Source organism: Pelodiscus sinensis, chromosome 1, assembly GCF_052426305.1.
Source record: "Pelodiscus sinensis isolate ZL-2025 chromosome 1, ASM5242630v1, whole genome shotgun sequence".
NCBI classification, from domain to species: Eukaryota; Metazoa; Chordata; order Testudines; family Trionychidae; genus Pelodiscus; species Pelodiscus sinensis.
This window is the reverse complement of record NC_143052.1, coordinates 188,772,811-188,791,712: the sequence shown is the minus strand read 5'-3', so window position 1 is coordinate 188,791,712 and position 18,902 is coordinate 188,772,811. Positions and strand designations below refer to the sequence as shown.

The following is an 18,902-nucleotide window of genomic DNA, read 5'->3' as shown; positions in this document are numbered from 1 at the left end:
CACAGCTACTCTATGGTTTCTACTCCTTTAGGTCTAGAGTTGCTGGTGCACCTACTCACTACTAGGGATGTGAAAAATCATGTAATAGGCTAACCGTGTAACTACTGAAAACCTCAGCAGCTACACATGATACAAGCTTTGCAGTACAGGGAGTCCCTGCTATCAGTCACCCCAGTTTACATCCATTCAGCACTAAAGTTCCTAAAGTTGACACCTTTAGGAACTCACGCATTACAAGTCCTCCTGTTCCCTGCTCTTCTGTTGTGCAAAAAAACAAAGAACAAACAACAGCAAAAACACACACACAAGAATTTGCACAAATGGAAGTCAGCTGTAGGAAAAAATTCCCCCTTTTAAGTTGTTTCGCTAGAAGTTCAAGTTTTTTGGATCGTATGTTGGACTTACAGTGAGGACGGCCTGCATAAAGCTAAGCTTTATACTGCAAAGCCTGAAGTGAAGCCTCTCCGGGAAAGCTGCAGCAGCGAAGCCCCGTCCCTAGGAGTGGAGCAGACAGTCCTGGGCCACTTGACTCCTGGGAAGGAGGCTTAGCTACTCTGCCGCAGTAAAGCCACCTCCTTGGGAGGCTTAGTGTAACTGACACAGTCGTTTATACCCTAACATCCTTACTCCGTTCCAGAGGCAAGATTGGCAGGTGAAATCTCTTGTTTTTCCAACAAATATCCACTGCACAGTGCAATGCCGGGAGAGTCAAACTGGACTAGTTTATGGTGGTTTGACACACAGGCTGTGTCTAGACTACATGCCTCTGTCGTCAGAGGCATGTACATTAGACACATAGGCAAAGTCAAATGAAGCCGCGATTTAAATGATCGCGGCTTCATTTAAATTTACATGGCAGCCGCGCTAAGCTGACAAACAGCTGACCAGCAGTTTGTCCACTCAGCGCGCTAGTCTGGACGCTCCCCTGCTGACATCAAAGCCCTTTGTCGGCAGCCCCGTTATTTTTCGTGGGATGAGGTTTACCGGGGCTGTCGACAAAGGGCTTTGATGTTGGCAGGGGAGCGTCCAGACTAGCGCGCTGAGTGGACAAACAGCTGGTCAGCTGTTTGTCGGCTCAGCGCGGCAGCCATGTAAATTTAAATGAAGCCACGATCATTTAAATCGCGGCTTCATTTGACTTTGCCAAACAACAAATCTACATGGCTCTGTCGACGGAGCCATGTAGTTTAGACATACCCATAGAGGCTGCTGCCATGTTCTTTAGAATTTATGTTTTCACTTTAAAAAAAACGTTAAGATCCATCACTGACAAATGCAAAGAAAACTTAAAATGTCCACCAAATATAAACCACGGCAATTACATCTGACGATGCCCTAAACCAATTCTGACATGCGCACAATGTCTTTATTGAGATTAAAGAGTCAAATTTTCATCTTTAGACTTTAGAGTTAAGTGTTAGATTCATTAGTTATTTGACTGCTAATTCAAAGCACACAGGGAAGCCTCATATTGCCAAAAATCTTTGAGAACAGAGCGTTTTGAACATCTCAAGTGTATAATGATTTATTTGAGGGCAGAATTTGGAAGACTACTAATCTGTTACATCCTCACCACCAACCCATACCATCAGTGATCCATATCTGTGCTAGGGATGTAAAATGATGTTTCAGTAGTAATCTAGTATCAGAGGGGTAGCTGTGTTAGTCTGAATCTGCAAAAATGACAAGGAGTCCTGTGGCACCTTAAAGGCTAACAGATTTATTAAAGCATAAACCTTTGTGGGCAAAGACCCAATTCATCAGATGCATCACTAGTAGTAATCTAGTTAACCAATTAAATGTTTCAGATCAGGGCTGCTACGGCCAGGCCGGAGTGCTCATGCCTGCAGCACACTCAGGTCAGGCCTATAGCAGATAAGGGCTGCTCCAGCCCACACTAAGTAACCATCAATGGCGAGCGTCACCTGTTAAGGGTGAGATTTACCAATTAACCTTTCACATCTCTAGTCTGTGCCACTGATCTCTTTGGTGCAGCCATTCCCAATATGGGCTCACAAATCATGCCTCCTGCACACAGTTATTTTATTTCCCAAGGACAAGCCTCAGGGAAGTAAGCAAGAACCACTCTATGAGAGATGTCAAATGTCTCCTCTCATCTATCGGTGCTCCTCTATAGGTGCAGCAGGACCTCCTGTGCTTGGTGCTCTCCTAGGTACCTCCTGTGCCTGGGATCAGAGATCATCAGCGACGCCGTTGAACCACACATGTACACCTCCCCATCTTGTGCTGTGAGTGGAACACTTATATTTCAGTGTGATCCAACCATCCCCAAATTGTCTCTCTGCCACAAAGCTCATCTTTCAGCTCTGAAGCACAGGGGGAGGAGGGCAGCTGTGGAGCATACAAAAGCAGAGCCGGTCCAAGGTACGGGCCCGGGGGGCCCCACGTGGGGCTGCCAGGACAGGCGGGGGCAGCACTGTGCATGCGCTGCATGCCCGGGGGCAGGGCCACACTCCCAGGGCCCGGGACGCACGAATGGCTCACGTCAGCCCTCTCCAAAAGGACACACATCTTGAAGAACCTCAGTTACTGCACAAGGCTGAGTCACCTTTTCTTCTTCAAGTGATGTTCCTAGGGGTAGCTCCATTGTAGGGCATTATCAAGCAGTCAGTGCCCACAGTTGGAAAGCTGGGGCTTCAGAGTGGCAAGTACTGTGGCTCACAGGACAGTGTGTCAAATAGATCATCTGAGGTGGCATCCTGAGGAATGGTGTAGTGACAGCTACAAAGTGTCCTCTGATGCCCATGTGGCTGCTTTGCAAATGTCAGCAATCAGGACATTAAGGCAGGCAACTGAGTGGAGAGCAAGAGCGTGGAATGTGCTCTAATTCCAGAGAGAGGTTGTTGATTGTAAAGTTGGATGGACAGATGAATACACTGTGAGATCCACTTGGAAAAGCATTGCTTAGAAATGACTATGCCTGTTGGTCTCTTGGCTACTGGAAGGAGTAAGTATGGCAATTTCCTGAAAAGTTTAGTTCTGTACAAGCAGAAAGCTAATTCTCCTCTAATATCCATGGTGTACAACATTGCTTCCTGGTGGTTGTTGTGTGGACGGATGTTAAAAAAGGGGTACAGGCAGTCCCCAGGTTACGTACAAGATAACAAACCTACAGTCCCTAAGTTGAATCTGTATGTAAGTCGGAACTGGCGTCCAGATTCAGCTGCTGCTGAAACTGACCGCCAGTTCTGACTTACATACAGATTCAACTTAAGAACCCCAAGCATCCCCAAGTCAGCTGCTGCTGAAACTGATCAGCGGCTGATTCCAGGAAGCCTGGGGCAGAGCAACTCTGCCTCGGGCTTCCTGTAGTCAGCGCTGGTCAGTTTCAGCAGCGGCTGACTTGGGGACACCTGGGGCAGAGCAGCTGGGGTGCTGCTGGATTGCTCCAGTAGCACCGCTCCTCGGCGCTACTGGACCAACCCAGCAGCACCCCAGCTGCTCTGCCCCAGGCGTCCTGATTCAGCCACTGCTGAAACTGATCAGCAGCGGCTGAATCAGGACCTGGGGCAGAGCAGCTGGGGTGCTGCCGGGTTGGTCCAGTAGTGCCCAGAGCGGCGCTGCAGGACCAATCGGCAGCGCCCCAGCTGCTCTGCCCCAGGGTCCACAACAAAAGCCTGGTCTGCTGGGGGGGGGGGGCACACTAGCTGCGCCCCTCCCCCCCCCCCAGCAGACCAGGGACATGGGGAGCAGAGCCGCAGCGGCAGCGGGGTGCCGCGCCTCTGAGGCTTTGCTCTGGCAAAGTCTCAGAGGCGCAGGACCCCGCCACGGCTGCGGCTTCAGTCCCGGAGCCCCTGGTCTGCTGAGGACCGTCTCCAGCAGACCAGGGGCACCGGGACTGAAGCCGCAGCAGCGGTGGGTTCCCGCGCTTCTGAGGCTTTGCCAGAGCAAAGCCTCAGAAGCGCGGGAACCCGCCGCTACTGCGGCTTCGCTCCCAGTGCCTGTGGTCTGCTGGGGACCGTCTCCAGCAGACCAGGGGCACCGGGAGCAGCTTACGAACGGGGCTCTCTCGCCCCAAAGCTCGCAGGCAGCAATCCGCCACCTCGACCTCCGGGGCGAGAAAGCCCCGTTTGTAAGTGCAGATCCGCGTAAGTCGGGGACTGCCTGTAAATGTGTAACCATGTAACTGCTGAAAGTTTCAGTGGTTACACAGTTACACGCCCCCACAGCATGGGACAACAGTCGATTCTTGGCATACACCAGTGGCGCACATAAGCTGCTGCCCACCAGCCCTGCTCCCAGGGAGCCAGCTGCTGCTCCATACTGCTGCCTCCAGTAGAGAGGCAGCAGTGCAGGGTGGCAGCAGCATGGGGCAGCAGCCAGCTACCCACCCAGGAGCAGGGCAGGAGCCTGCATAAACCCATTAACGGTAACCAAGAAGCTCAGGCTTATTGGTTAACTCAGGGTGACTCAACTTTGGAAGCCCTAGGGGCCACAAGGATACTCACAGCACATGCTGAGAGCCACAACTTAAGTGTGGTTGCATATATACATGCAAATATATATGCAAATAGCTTCTTTCACACTGACGGGAATGAATACACAGATTAAGGCAAGACTACACAACACACAGGCCCCATCTACTGATATTAATAAAATGCAATAGTTACCCGATTTCCACCCATATGACAGCACTTTTAATGATCTAGTCCGGGAATTTAACTACTAAACTGCATATCAACAGAAGACCATTATATTGACTTGCTAATGTGGAATGTGTTCCCAGTGGAGGCCATATTCAAAAAGATCCTACCCATAGGCCATGTGTTGATCCCCGCATAAACCCAAACTGCACCATGGGCCGCAAACAAATGGGTAGTGGGCCGCATGTTGAGCAGCCCTGGGTTAATCGATAAAATGATTATATTTTTACATCCCTACTGTGTGGCTCTCGAAAGAAGCACATAAGGTGAATAGGTTGGTTTAAATGGAAAGAGAATTAGTACATGGGGTCAAAATGTTCCATGTGGGCATGGCATAACCTTGTCTGGATGAAAAATTGTGTGTGCTGGGTATGCTTCAAATTTCAATAAGCAACCAGGCGGAGGAGACAGCAACAAAAAATACTGTTTTCATCGATAAATGAACATAGGAGCACAGTGTCACTGGTTCAAATGGCAGTCTAGTTACAGGATAAAGGATGAGACCATGGTTCCAAGCCAGGCTCGGATCCCATTTGTGTGGGTAAAGATTTTGGAGGACTTTCCCAAATTGTTTCATGAGTGGGTGGGTGAGAATGGCACAAGATGGGGTGATGTGCATGTACAGTCTGTTAGCACTGCTAATGAAGATCTCCAATCCCGCGTACAGAGGGTGCTGCCACACCTACATTAGAATAAATAATGAAGTTATGCTTGGAATTTCTCAAATGTGTCATCTGTTTCCGTCTACCCACCCCTAGCCATCAACACGTCCTGCAAAAGTGAAGGCCTGGCACCAAGGATACGTGTGTGGCCAGTGATCTTCTGGATTATTTGGTTGCCATTGTTTCTTATAGCAACTTTTTTAGGAGACAAAAGAGAAAAGGCTACTGTTAGTCCTAAGTAACATGGAGGGTTTGACTCAAGAAGCAAGTTTGATAAAGCTAGTATGCAGAAGTGTCTATATAGATAACGTCCTCGCACAGGGAAAACCATAACATGTGGTAGCTGTGCAAAACTCAATTTCAAGCAGATTTAAGATGAAAGGGAGTTCATTACAAATAGCCAGCAGAAAATAATCAGTTATAATACATGCAAGTGGCACCCAAGAACATTTAAAAGTCACAGTAGGTGAACTTGAACAAAGAACCAAAAGAAGCGGAGAAGCAAACAGAAAAAAAGCCACTATTGCAATTACACTGCAAGGTAACAAGAATTTATCCAGATTGAAGGAGAAGTGAGAGGCCTCAAAGGCAGTCTACTTTGACAGATAAGAAGAATGCTGATGAAAAAAAAAACAAGACAATCCCTTAAAGCCCATCAAAGAGAATCATGAGTTAATGCTTCTGCCAGGCCACAACATGAGATAAAGGTCAATTTTAGAGTTAGTTTTCCTTTTTACACACTTAAAAAATAATTTTTTGCATTATATACCAGGGTATAATTTTGCCTCAGCGAAGAGAAACAAAGTAGCTTCTCAAAGAATTAAAAAACACTACATATTGTTTCTAACCACACAGAAGAAGAGAAATACTATAGGTATCTAATGTAAAATCAATGTGGAGAGTTTCTTTTATGAACCATTTCTTACATTTTGTAAAAAGTAGCGGACATCAGAAAAATGCAGTGGCAACTAACTTTTTTATAAGGCCATTTATTAAATAATAATGTTGATGTGTACAAATATGCAGTTTAATGTATACTTTGAATAAAGCAAATAACAAAATTCAACAAGTTAGCAGTTGGGTTGGAATGAGTGAAAAGAAAGGATATGATCCAGAGTGATCATAAGTAACGTTTCTGATTTGAGAAAAGTTAAAAGAACCATCTTTACCATATTGTAGCCAACTGAGCCTGTGGTAAACTTGATTGCATAAGGATAGTTCTTGCTTGTGGACCTAACAAATTAAAAAAGGGTTAAGAAATAATCAAACATTCATTCTCAGAACAGAGCTCAGTTTTCAGAGTCTGACCTGGAAGATATCAGACTGAACTACTACTACTGCTGCTAAGAAAAAATTGTTACGGTGCACAAGAGGTATGTTATTTTAAAAGAATATCTAAGGGTATGTCTACACTGCAACATTATTTTGAAATAACTAACGTTATTCCAAAATAACTTAGTCTGTGTCTACACAGCAGTCAGTTATTTCGAAATAGTATCAAAATACTGTCAAGCTGGAGGACTTCTTACTCCAACACCTGTAACCCTCATTGTATGAGGAATAAGGGAAGTCGGAGGAAGAGTGCTCTATTTTGAAATAAGAGCTCTGTAGATGCTCCCTATTTCAAAATAAGCTACTCAATTGACATAGCTCAATGTGAGTAGTTATTTTGAGCTAAGCCCTGCTGTGTAGATACACCCCAAGATTAAGGAACACTGAAATGATAAGTAATCTCACATTTGATGTATCCTTACCCATGGCAGTGCTCTTTCGAAAAAAGGCGCTATGTAATGCAAACTGTGCTTTTTTGAAAGAGAGCATCCACACTGCCTGGCTGCTCTCTTTTGAAAAAGTGGCTTGCTTTTTTGAAAGTACTGATTGTAGTCTAGACGCTCTTTCAAAAGAGCCTTGCAGTCTAGATGTAGCCTGAGTGTGTGGTCTGAAGAGAAAGCTCATTGTTGATAGCTTACCAGCCAAGTGAAAGTATTAATCATTTTTCAGCACTGTCACCCAGCAAGCCTCCTCAGCTGCTTCGTAAGTTGTCAACAAGTAGTAAGGGGAAGAAGAACTACCTCATAATTATGAGATGCATTTCCTCTTTGGGTGGTCAGTGGGGATCAGGAGCTCTGTCCAACTGGACCAGGAGGATAAGTTTTTAAAAAAAGAAAATTAAATTCTGAGGATTGGCTCTCAGAGTTTAAGATCAGAAAGGATCACCCTTACAACAGAACAATGTGAAAGCAGAAGTGAGGGAAAGAAAAATAATTAGCAAGAAGTTAAGGGAAGTCACAGGTGCCTGTACCTCTCATCCTGTACAAAGGGCTTTGGACCTCCCTTCCCTGCCCTGGCCCACTTTACGAAGAGCCTGTCTACACATGGAAGTTAACATGCAGCAAACTATGACGTGACTTTACAGCACACTAGATGCTCTGCATTAAAGAGCATGAACAAGAACACTTTTAGTGTGTAGCATGTCTGCTTCAAATTCATGCACAGTAGATAGTGTGCCATAAATTCGCATCCTACTTTGCCCCATGCTAACTTCCCTATGTAGACAAGCCCTTAGTAGCAACCACTTACAGTTAATCTGGGGTATATGTCTACACTACAGTGCTAATTCGAACTAACTTAGTTCGAATTAGTTAATTCGAACTAAGCTAATTCCAACTAATGCATCCAGACTTAAAAACTAGTTCGAATTAGCGTTTTGCTAATTCGAACTAGCATGTCCACATTAAGTGGACCCTGAACCGGGGTTAAGGATGGCCGGAAGCAGTGCCGGCAGGGAATCAGATGAGGACTTAGAGCGTGGAGCTGCTGTCTCAGGCTAGCCGAGGGCTGTGCTTAAAGGGACCCGACCCCCACCCCAGACAGACAGTTCTCAGGGGTGCCCCGCTTGCAAAGCAGTCCTGGCTTGGAGTGCCCTGAGTGCCCACACTGGGCACATCACAGCACTCGGCCATCAGCCCGGCTGCACTTGCCGCAGGCTGCCATCTGGGGAGAGGGGGCAATTGGGGGGCTGCAGGAGAGCATCCACCCCCAGAAGCCCGCAGAGCCAGCCCAGTCCTCCCCATCAGGGGCTCATACCCTATTCCTTCCTCACCTCCTTCCACTTACCCTTCCCTAGCCCCCCTTCCTGATTTACAAAATAAAGAAAACATGTGGTCAAAAATAGAAACTCTCTTTATTGAGCAAAACTCGGGGAGACTGGGAAAAGGAGGGGGAGAGGGGGAGGGCTGGGAGAGGGGAGGGCAAAATGATCAGAGGTTTGGAACAGGTCCCATATGAAGAGAGGCTAAAGAGACTGGGACTTTTCAGTTTAGAAAAGAGGAGACTGAGGGGGGGATAGGATAGAGGTCTATAAAAGCATGAGTGGGGTGGAGAGGGTGTATCAAGAAAAGTTCTCCATTAGTTCCCATAATAGAAGGACTAGAGGACACGAAAGGAAAGGAATGGGTAACAGGCTTCAAACTAGTAACAGAAAGTTGTTCTTCACAAAGCAAAGAGTCAATCTGTGGAACTCCTTGCTGCAGGAGGCTGTGAAGGCTACAACTAGAACAGAGTTTAAAGAGAAGTGAGATAAAGTGATGGAGGTTGGGTCCATGGAGTGGTATTAGCCAGGGGGTAGGAGTGGTGTCCCTGCCCAAAGTTTGTGGAAGGCTGGAGAGGGATGGCACGAGACAAATGGCTTGGTCACTGTCTTCGGTCCATCCCCTCCAGGGTCCCTAGGGTTGGCCACTGTCAGCAGACAGGCTACTGGGCTAGATGGACCTTTGGTCTGACCCAGTACGGCCATTGTAAGGTCAGGGCTCAGGGTCGGGGGTCTCAGTGGACCACCTTGATTTTCATGCAAACCTGCTCCTGGGTGGCCAGGCTGGCAGCTCTCCTGCCCTAGACGGCCACTTTCCTGTGCCTAGTGCGGAGGTCGTGGACAAAGTCCACGATGTCCGCACTAGACAAGGCGGGTGCCCGCCTCTTGCGGTCCCAGGCAAGCTCCCGGGAGCCACCAGCCTGGTCCCGGGAAGAGGAGGAGGGCTGGGGGGCATCGGGTGGCTGGCTCGAGCCGTGCCAGGTGCAGGGTCTGCTAGCTGGGTGCTGGCAGGCTTGCACCTGGCACGGGCACCGTAGCCAGCCCGTGCCCCTTTAAGGGGTCCGGGACTGGGAGGGGAGCAATAGAGTTTCCCTGGTGTTGGCCAGAGTGGCCACCAGGGGAAGCTGGGGAGGGCTAGCCTCCCACTAGTTCGAATTAAGGGGCTAGTAAGTTCGAACTAGGCTTAGTCCTCGTACAATGAGGTTTACCTAGTTCGAACTAAGCGCTCCGCTAGTTCGAATTAAGTTCGAACTAGCGGAGCGCTAGTGTAGCGCCTATCAAAGTTAATTTGAACTAACATCCGTTAGTTCGAATTAACTTTGTAGTGTAGACATACCCCTGTTTGCTCTCTGTTGTAATCAAAGGGAAAATGGAACAATAAGAATAAGAAAATAAGCATTTTAGCACCACATTAATAGACATAATTGTCAAAGATCAAATGGAAGCAAAAAAGAATCTAAAATAATAGCATAAAATTGTTCTAATACCTGTTAAGTGTCCACTCATTGTTTTGTCATGGCTATTGAACAGTTGTCTGTATTTCAGTCTTGATGACTGAGGAACAGCCCACTCTGCTACAGCAGGCACACTGAAATTAAGAGGAAAAAAAATCAAATACATTTAAATGTTTCAAGCTACAGGAAGACAGACCGAAGCTCAAGAGTTACATCTTAATTTTCTTTGAACAATTTCTCTCAACTCTTACTTCAAAAAGATTACACTCTATTGAAGTGGTAGCTGAGAACAGTTACCCACTTCAGCATTCTAAAAGCTTATTTCTTATTAGGCCAAATATTCATCCTTGTCAGAGAGAGAGAGAGAGAGAGATGTAAGTAGTCTATCCTTCTGAAAAAGCAAAACTAAGTGTTTTGGAAGATCCAAGATATGCAAAATCTTTGTTCAGTAGTATGGTTGGGAATTTTCCATGTAGTTGGTAGGAACAGAATTTCATCTTGTGCTAACTTTAACCAGCTGTCTTTTCAGCCAAGCAACCAACCAACCAGAGGCCAATTAGGAAAAACAAATAAAAATTTGCTGAAAAAAAAAATTGGAGCTAAGAAAATGCAAGCATTTTAAATAGGTCAGCTATTTGCAGCGACAGTTTCACTATGCAAGCATGCCAATGTATCTCAGTACTAAGAACTGGGGACCGCAGGTATAGGAATAACAAGATGGTTTATTAGATGATGAGCTTTCGTGGGCCAGACCCACTTCCTCAGATCAAATAGTGGAAGAAAGTAGTCACAACCATATATACCAAAGGATACAATTAAAAAAATGAACAAATATGAAAAGGACAAATCACATTGCAGAACAGAAGGGGGATGCGGCGGGGGGGGAGGGGGAGGAAGGAAGGTAAGTGTCTGTGAATTGATGATATTAAAGGTACCTTTAATATCATCAATTCACAGACTCTTACCTTCCTTCCTCCCCCTCCCCCCCCCCCCCCGCATCCCCCTTCTGTTCTGCAATGTGATTTGTCCTTTTCATATTTGTTCATTTTTTTAATTGTATCCTTTGGTATATATGGTTGTGACTACTTTCTTCCACTATTTGATCTGAGGAAGTGGGTCTGGCCCACGAAAGCTCATCATCTAATAAACCATCTTGTTAGTCTTTAAAGTGCTACATTGTCCTGAATTTTGCTTCAACTACCCCAGACTAACACGGCTACATTTCTATCAGGTATAGGAATGAAATTCTAGTTCAGTCTTCAGCTCCGTTTAACCCTTGGTGTTCTGTTAAGGCTGCCAAAAAAATGCCAGTATGCAGTAAGATTTGGACTTGTACAATCCAATTTCTTTCATATAGGCCACTAAACAGATTGCGTAGCAATTACTTTCCCTACTGAGCTGAGAAGGACTGAAACCACTGAAGTCACAGTGACTCTCATTCCATTCTAAAATTGCCTGAGCCAGTCTATATCCTTTATTCTCCCCCTTTCCTCACACTGTATATTTATTTTAAATTAAAGTTGTTAAACTAGTAAGCTCCCTTTAATCTTAAAAAGCATATCCATATGTTGCACAGGAATATAAAACATCAATGTCTTAAGTGTAAGTGAAAAAAGGTGATTTAAAAAGATTTTAAAATTACGATCACTGAAAAGCCACCATATTTGTGTACATTTGTCCCCCACAATCTATTCCTATTTATTCCCTGTAGTGAATGGCTGTGGTGACAGAGATGGAGCTGCTTGTTATGTAATAATCATAAAATTATTGTATTTTAGAATTCTTAGAACACTTTACATAAACCTGTTAGGGAAATTATTGTATAACAAGTTAGAAGACTTTCATGTATTGACCTTGCTTAATAAATGGCTCTGGGGAAAAAAAAAGTTTGAAAGCACTATAATTGTTCTAGATAAGTATCTATCAAACCAACACCGAACAGTCAAAATGGAGCACATGTCAATTATGAGGAGATATCAAGGGAGGATAGGCTGATACAAAGAGTAGATCTATGGAGGGAGTCTGAAGAAAATTGACATTGAGCATTAGAGAGGCAGTGATGTGTAGAGACAAATATATTGTTTTAACATCTGTTCAATAACACATTTTGGTTATAGGTAAATAATACTTTGGTAACCAGTGGGTAGACAGCCCTCTTAAAGCACTTTCACTGTTCCCAGAGGGAACAGAATTGAAGGCATTGAAGATAAGGGTGTGTCTCAACTACAGGGTTTTGTCGACAAAAGTTGACTTTCGTCGACAAAACTATAATGTCGACAGAACTCAGCAGTTTTGTCGACGGCTGTAAACCTCATTCTATGAGGAATAATGCCTTTTGTCAACAGAGTTCTATCGACAGAAGATGTTATTGCACCTACACTGTCTTTTGAGTCTACACTGTCACGTCGACAAAGCGGCTTGCTTTGTCAACAGAACTGGATATAGTCTAGATGCTCTTTATCGACAGAAGCTTTGTCAACAGTATCTGTCGACAAAAACCTGTAGTCTAGACGTACCCTAAGTCTGCTGAGATGGGCAAACACTGCAGCACAGGTCTAAAAGATTCAGGCTGGTAGGGCCCATGTTAGATTTCTAAGAATTAGGGCTATCAAACAATTTCAAAAATGAATTTTAATTAATTGCCATTTTAATTGCACTGTAAAATACTATAACATCATTTTATCCAAAGATTTTTGGATGCCTTTAATATTTGCAAATATATTGATTTCAACTACAACATGGAATACAAAGTGTACAGTGGGCACTTTATATTATTACAAATATCTGCAACTTACAAATATAGATTCTTTCAACTACAATCAAAAATAAAACAAACTACACTCAGTCCTACTTCTTGTTCAGCCAATCATTAAGACAAACCAGTTTGTTTATATTTACAGGAAATAATGCTCACTTCTAATTTACAGAGTCACCTGAAAGTGAGAATAAGCATTGACATGGCACAGTTATATCTGGCATAGCAAGATATTTAAATGCCAGACATACTACACATTGGTACACTTCATGCTTTGGCCACCATGCCAGAAGACATGCTTCCATGCTGATGATGCTCATTAAAAAAATCTGTTAAAGTCATGACTGAATGACTTGGGGGAGAAATGTACGTAGTCTTCTCTGTGGTTTTACCTGCATTCTGCCATACTTTGTGTTATGGCAGACTCAGATGATGATCCAGCATATGCTGTTTAAAGATATTTTAAATGTAGATTTGAAAAAAAACTCCAAGGTACAAATGAGAGATTTCTCAAAAGAGCTACTGCATTCAATCCAGGGTTTAAGAATCTTAAGTGCATTCTAAAATTTGGAAAGAATGAGATGTAGAATATGCAGTCAGAAATCTTAAAAGAGCAACACTCTTATTTGTAAACTACAGAACCCAAACCACCACCACCACAAAAAAAAAAAAAATCAACCTTCCATTGATAGCATCTGACCTAGATGATAAAAAAAATGTACATAAATCAGTCTGCACTGCTTTGCATCATTATCAAGCAGAATGCATCATCAGCACTGTAGACTTGCAGGTGCTAAAGTTTTACATAGCTACATTTAAAAACAAAATAATGGAACAAAAACCCCTACATTTCTCACTTGTACTTTCATGATAGAGTGCATTAAGTACTTTATATATGGTTAATTGAAAATAATTGTTTTTTATCTTCTTTAACAGTGAAAATCTATCTATTTCTATATTTTTAGTGAGTCTATTTGTGAGTCATCAAAATTGGTATGCAGTTTCCCCTTACCCTAACTTAAAGCACAGTGAGGGTTTGGTTATGCCACGAAAATAGGAAGTGCCTATAATGGCAGGGCAGAGTCCCTGGAGGCCAGTCCCCAGAGTCCTGTACAAGCTGAAGGCTGGGGGCGGGGGAGGGCGGCCAAGCTGGAGACCAGGCCCAGGTCCCGGAGCCCTGTCTACTCCCCAATACCAGCTGCAGGCAGAGGGGACAGAGCTGGAAGACAAAACCCGCCTGCAGAGCCTTCCCCAGACAATCTGGAGGTTGAGGCAGTCACAGCCCCAGCACAAGGAACTGTCACCAGATCAGCACCACTCTTGCCACCACCAGTGGCTCTGGTAAGCTACCTGCCAGGTCCTTGCCCTGAACTCTGCCTTGAGTCCTGCACCTCTCACCCCCTACCCTGAATCCTCCACCCCCTGCCCTCACTCTTGCATCCCTGCCCATTATCTCCCCCAAGCCCATCCTGACTTCTGCATCATCTACCCCCTGCCCTGAGGTCTCCTCCCACCAAGCCCTGTGCCCTGAGTCCCCCCCCCACCTGCTCCCAACTCCAGAACCCTCAACCCCCTGCATTGAGCCTCCCCAAAGCCAACCCCCTGCTCTCAGGTTCCCATAATTCCCAGTCCCTTGCCACTTCTATACCACCAACAACTTCTTTAAGCACCAAATACACCCAACCTCCCACCCTTACTCCTGTACCCCCCAGTCCCTGCTCTGACTCCTGCAAACCCCACTCCCTACTCTGACTACTGCACCATCCACCCCTAATCCAGAATTGCCCTACACCCAAACCCTGCCCTGAGTTCTCCACCTCCCAGGCTCCTGCCCTGACCTCTGCACCCCAACTCCATGCCCTCAGTCCCTGAATCCCAGTACTCATTTCTGCACCTGCCCCCCACACCTCCCAGCCCCTACCCTGATTCCTGACCCCCCCACACACACCCTGAGTTCCCCACCTACCTAACCGCCTGCCCTGCACAATCATTTAAATAAAGCATGTTTTTTTTAATTAAAAGGAAAATATACATTACTATAGTTAAGTACCCAAGCTATGCCAGAATAGTGATAGAAATGTAGCCGTGTTAGTCTGGGGTAGCTGAGGCAAAATGCAGGACAATGTAGCACTTTAAAGACTAACAAGATGGTTTATTAGATGATGAGCTTTCGTGGGCCAGACCCACTTCCTCAGATCAAATAGTGGAAGAAAATAGTCACAACCATATATACCAAAGGATACAATTAAAAAAATGAACACCTATGAAAAGGACAAATCACATTTCAGAACAGGAGGGGAATGCGGGGGGGGGGGGGAGGGAGGGAGGAAGGTAAGTGTCTGTGAATTGACGATATTAGAGGTGGGGAGAGTGGGATGTTTGTGAGTTAATGGTATTAGAGGTGATAATTGGGAAAGCTATCTTGATAATGTGTAAGATAGTTCAAGTGTTTGTTCAATCCTCTTTGGAGAGTGTCGAATTTTAACATGAATGACAGTTAAGAGGATTCCCTTTCAAGTGCAGATGTAAAAGGTCTTTGTAGCAGAATGCAGGTGGTTAAGTCATTGAGAGAGTGTCCTTTCTGGTTAAAATGGCAAGAAACTGTTTTCTCTTTGTGATCTTGTCTGATATCTGTTTTGTGGGCATTAATCCTTTGGCGAAGTGTCTGAGATGTTTGTCCAATGTACATAGACGGACACTTTTGGCACATGATAGCATAGATTATATTTCTGGATGCACAGGAATGTGTGTTCTTGATCTTATAACTCACTTGGTTAGGTCCAATAATGGTATCAGCAGAATAAATATGTGGACAAAGCTGGCAACGGGGTTTGTTGCAAGGGAAGGTACCAGGGTTGGTATTAGTGTGGTATGTCCTGTGGTTGTTGGTAAGAATCATCTTGAGGTTAGGTGGTTGTCTATAGGAGACTATGGGTCTGTCTCCCAGAGCCTCTTGGAGTATGGCATCCTGTTCCAGTATAGGCTGTAGTATAGCCTGTTCCAGTATAGGCAGTATAGGCACTATACTCCTGTTCTGAAATGTGATTTGTCCTTTTCATATGTGTTCATTTTTTTAATTGTATCCTTTGGTATATATGGTTGTGACTATTTTCTTCCACTATTTGATCTGAGGAAGTGGGTCTGGCCCACGAAAGCTCATCATCTAATAAACCATCTTGTTAGTCTTTAAAGTGCTACATTGTCCTGCATTTTGCTCAAGCTATGCCAGGTACATCTGCTAGTATAATATGAAGTGAACACTGTACACTTTATATTGTGTTGTAATTGAAATCAATGCATTTGAAAATGTAGAAAAATATCCACAAATTAATTTTTTGTATATATATTTTAGCGACTTTTGCGTCTGTCTGCAAGTCCAACCATCTGTCTGTGAGTCTGTTTGTTCAAGAACTCGTCCTAAATTTGGTAGGCAGCTTCCTCTTCTCCTGACTCAAAGCAAGGTAAGGCTTTGGCAGTGTCAAGAAAGAGAGAGATGCCTGGAATTCGATGCCCCAAACCTTGAAGGGCCAGGGCAACACTGGGTAAGTCTTCTACCATTTATAATATATTTAAATTGGTATTCTATTGTTTAAACAGGGTGATTAAAATTGTGATCACAATTTTTTAATTGAGTTAATTTGTTTTGAGTTAATCTTTTGACTTAACTGCAGTTAACTGACAGCCTTAATACAAATATATTTCCATCAAATACAAATTCATCAAAACCAAAATTGCAGAATAGTTCACATCAGAATAATTAATTAACAGCCTAATGGTTAGGGCAAGGGTTCTCAAACTTTGTGATACCACGATGCCCCCCCAAGTAGCTGCAACCCCCCGTTAAGTTGCTTGGGACCCACAGTTTGAGAAACTCAGGATTAGGGTATTCTGTTTGACTCAGAGCATGGATATGAACCTGGATCTCCCGCACGCCAAGTGACTGACCTATTCAGTGAGCTGTAAACTTAATATCTCTCTGGTCCAGAGAGTATTTTTTATATATAGTGGAAGAGCTCCAATGGGAGATATTGAAAGAAATTGACCCCTGAATCATCTGCCTATTCTCCTCAACTTCAAAAAATTTCAGGTGCATCCCACTGTGTAACATGACATTTTTTTGAAATCTCCAAGGTTTTATAGTAAAGGAAAACCATATCTCACCCAGTTCTAGAAGAGACCAAGGAGTCAGAGATGCAGTTTGCCTTAATTGTGATAGATTAAAGAACTGGATATTCCTTAAAAACAGCTAAGGAATTCTGGATTTCAGTACCTATGAAGCTAATCACTATTACTTAACACTGGTGGAAAGAATACACTCCCCTCTCCCTGTGGGATTTAGAGCATACTGTTTCTACTGTGTTTCCAACAATACTGAGACACAAAAAAAAGGTTTTAATTGTAAGGTATTTTTAATCTCATTTACATTCAAGTAATAGTGACATTTAGCATCTAATACTATGACACACAAGAAACTTCCAAGGATAGTTTACCTGAAGAATTAAGATTAAAAGTCAAACAAAATTTAAACACATACAAAATTTAAACACATAGAAATGGTGTGAAGCAGCAACTATTTTCTGTCCTGAACACTATATTGCAACTATTAGCGCCACCCCGCCAAAGTCCTACTTTAGTGAATATTTTGTCTCTCATTGGACAATGCTGAAAATTTTTATAAATTCTTAAATAAGTTAAAAAATATAACAAAACTTACAAGAAAGAGTTAGTCTCTGGACAGCTCTCCCATAGTTCCAACATTTTAATAATTTACTTCTGAAACTACTTCTCTATTTTCTAAGAAAAATGTGTTATCTTTCCACAGCACAAAAGGAGTGGCTTTGTGATATGAAACAAACCAGATTAGGCTCACTTTAGGAATGCTCTTTTTTGTACACACTTTAAAACCTCATGCTGTAATGTGACTTGAAACTTTTAAAACTGTTAAAAGATATATTTCAATAGTTTGCTACTAGTCTGGTATTTCTTTAATGAAGATGTTCTATAAAGCCTCTGAAGTAATTACTTAAGAAAATCAAGTCTTGTCAAGTTCAGAAGTTTAATGACGAAAGATATGAATCAGCATTTAAGTCAGTACTGCCTGTTACAGTATATTTCACACATGCACACACACTCCATAGTAACTTACCTAGCCACATCAAATGATTGCGCCTTTTGCAGTTTAGCATTTAACTGTGACCCAGGTCCAGATCTACTAAAGGAAGAACTCTTTGGCAATGTGGCTGTAATAATAATAATAAGTGTTAATCATAAAAAGTAAATTTTAAATATATATGTACAATTCACAATGACAGATAACTAACACTACAAACCAAGTATTATGATTTTAAACTCAGTTTGGAATTTTTTAGGCAATGTTCCCAATACAATCTCTCCTCTGCCCTACAAAAAACAGCACACATATCACCATCATGATTTCCTTCATTTGCATTATTTATATAAAGCTGGTTGATATATTAAAGAGTGGCTTACTTTATAAAAATTGGAATTCTGTATTTTGAAAATAATCCAAGGAATAGTATTATCTTAATGGTTACAAGCCAGTAAGGAGTAGTACCAATTTGTAGGTACCAATTCTGGTTTATGGGCAAGCTAACTACATTGTACTTTACTGACTAGAGTGCTAACATTTTGTTCATGATGATTGTTGGTTTATGTATAGAAATACCTGAAAAATCTAAGTTTTAAAACATAATAAACCTAGATTTCTTCTACTGAAGGTTTGTGTGTTTTGTTTCAGGCTTAAAACTGTTTAAATTCTATTTGAATTAACCCAATTCAAGTGTATTCCCTAAAACAAGGCAATTCCTTAAAGTAATAACATTTACTAATACCATATTCTCACTTTTTGGATGCAAAGAAAATTGCTCAATAACATGTTAATAGAAAAGAAGTAAATATATAGTGTCAGTATGCAGCATACCAGGATGAGCAAAAGCAGGCAGAGGTTGTATAACAGCAGGAGCTCCATTAGCTAGGGGAGGCACTGCTGCTGTAGGAACAGAAGATACTAAAGGTGGAGACATTCCTACTACTGGAATGGATGCCATTGGTACTGGGGCTACAGCTGTAAGAGATGGCATGTTGGCAATGCCCCCGATACCTGCATACAAAAAAAAGTAGACATTTTTCTAATTTAGAATAATTTGTATCAGAATAAAATTTAAGGAGGTTGCAGACTGCAGAGTTATACCACAGTAAACCTGGATTAGACAGCAGATTGAGATGAAGATAAAGACTCTAAAAAAAACCCTTCAG

At 43.2% G+C, this 18,902-nt stretch overlaps 1 protein-coding gene across 5 annotated transcripts in view; it reads right to left on the bottom strand.

Moving 5' to 3' along the window:
* The window catches only part of ITSN1 (intersectin 1), a 190,614-nt gene that overhangs the window by 102,444 nt on the left and 69,268 nt on the right, over nucleotides 1-18,902 (bottom strand). For 4 of the 5 annotated variants that reach the window (XM_075911169.2, XM_075911141.2, XM_075911161.2 and 1 more), the window contains exons 6-9: nucleotides 18,568-18,747; nucleotides 17,773-17,866; nucleotides 9,905-10,005; nucleotides 6,496-6,559 (exon numbers count right to left, since the gene is read on the bottom strand). In XM_075911169.2, the coding sequence (XP_075767284.1) occupies nucleotides 6,496-6,559; nucleotides 9,905-10,005; nucleotides 17,773-17,866; nucleotides 18,568-18,747 (439 nt within the window). The remainder of the gene's footprint in view (nucleotides 1-6,495; nucleotides 6,560-9,904; nucleotides 10,006-17,772; nucleotides 17,867-18,567; nucleotides 18,748-18,902) is intronic. The other variant, XM_075911179.2, reaches the window with a different exon arrangement.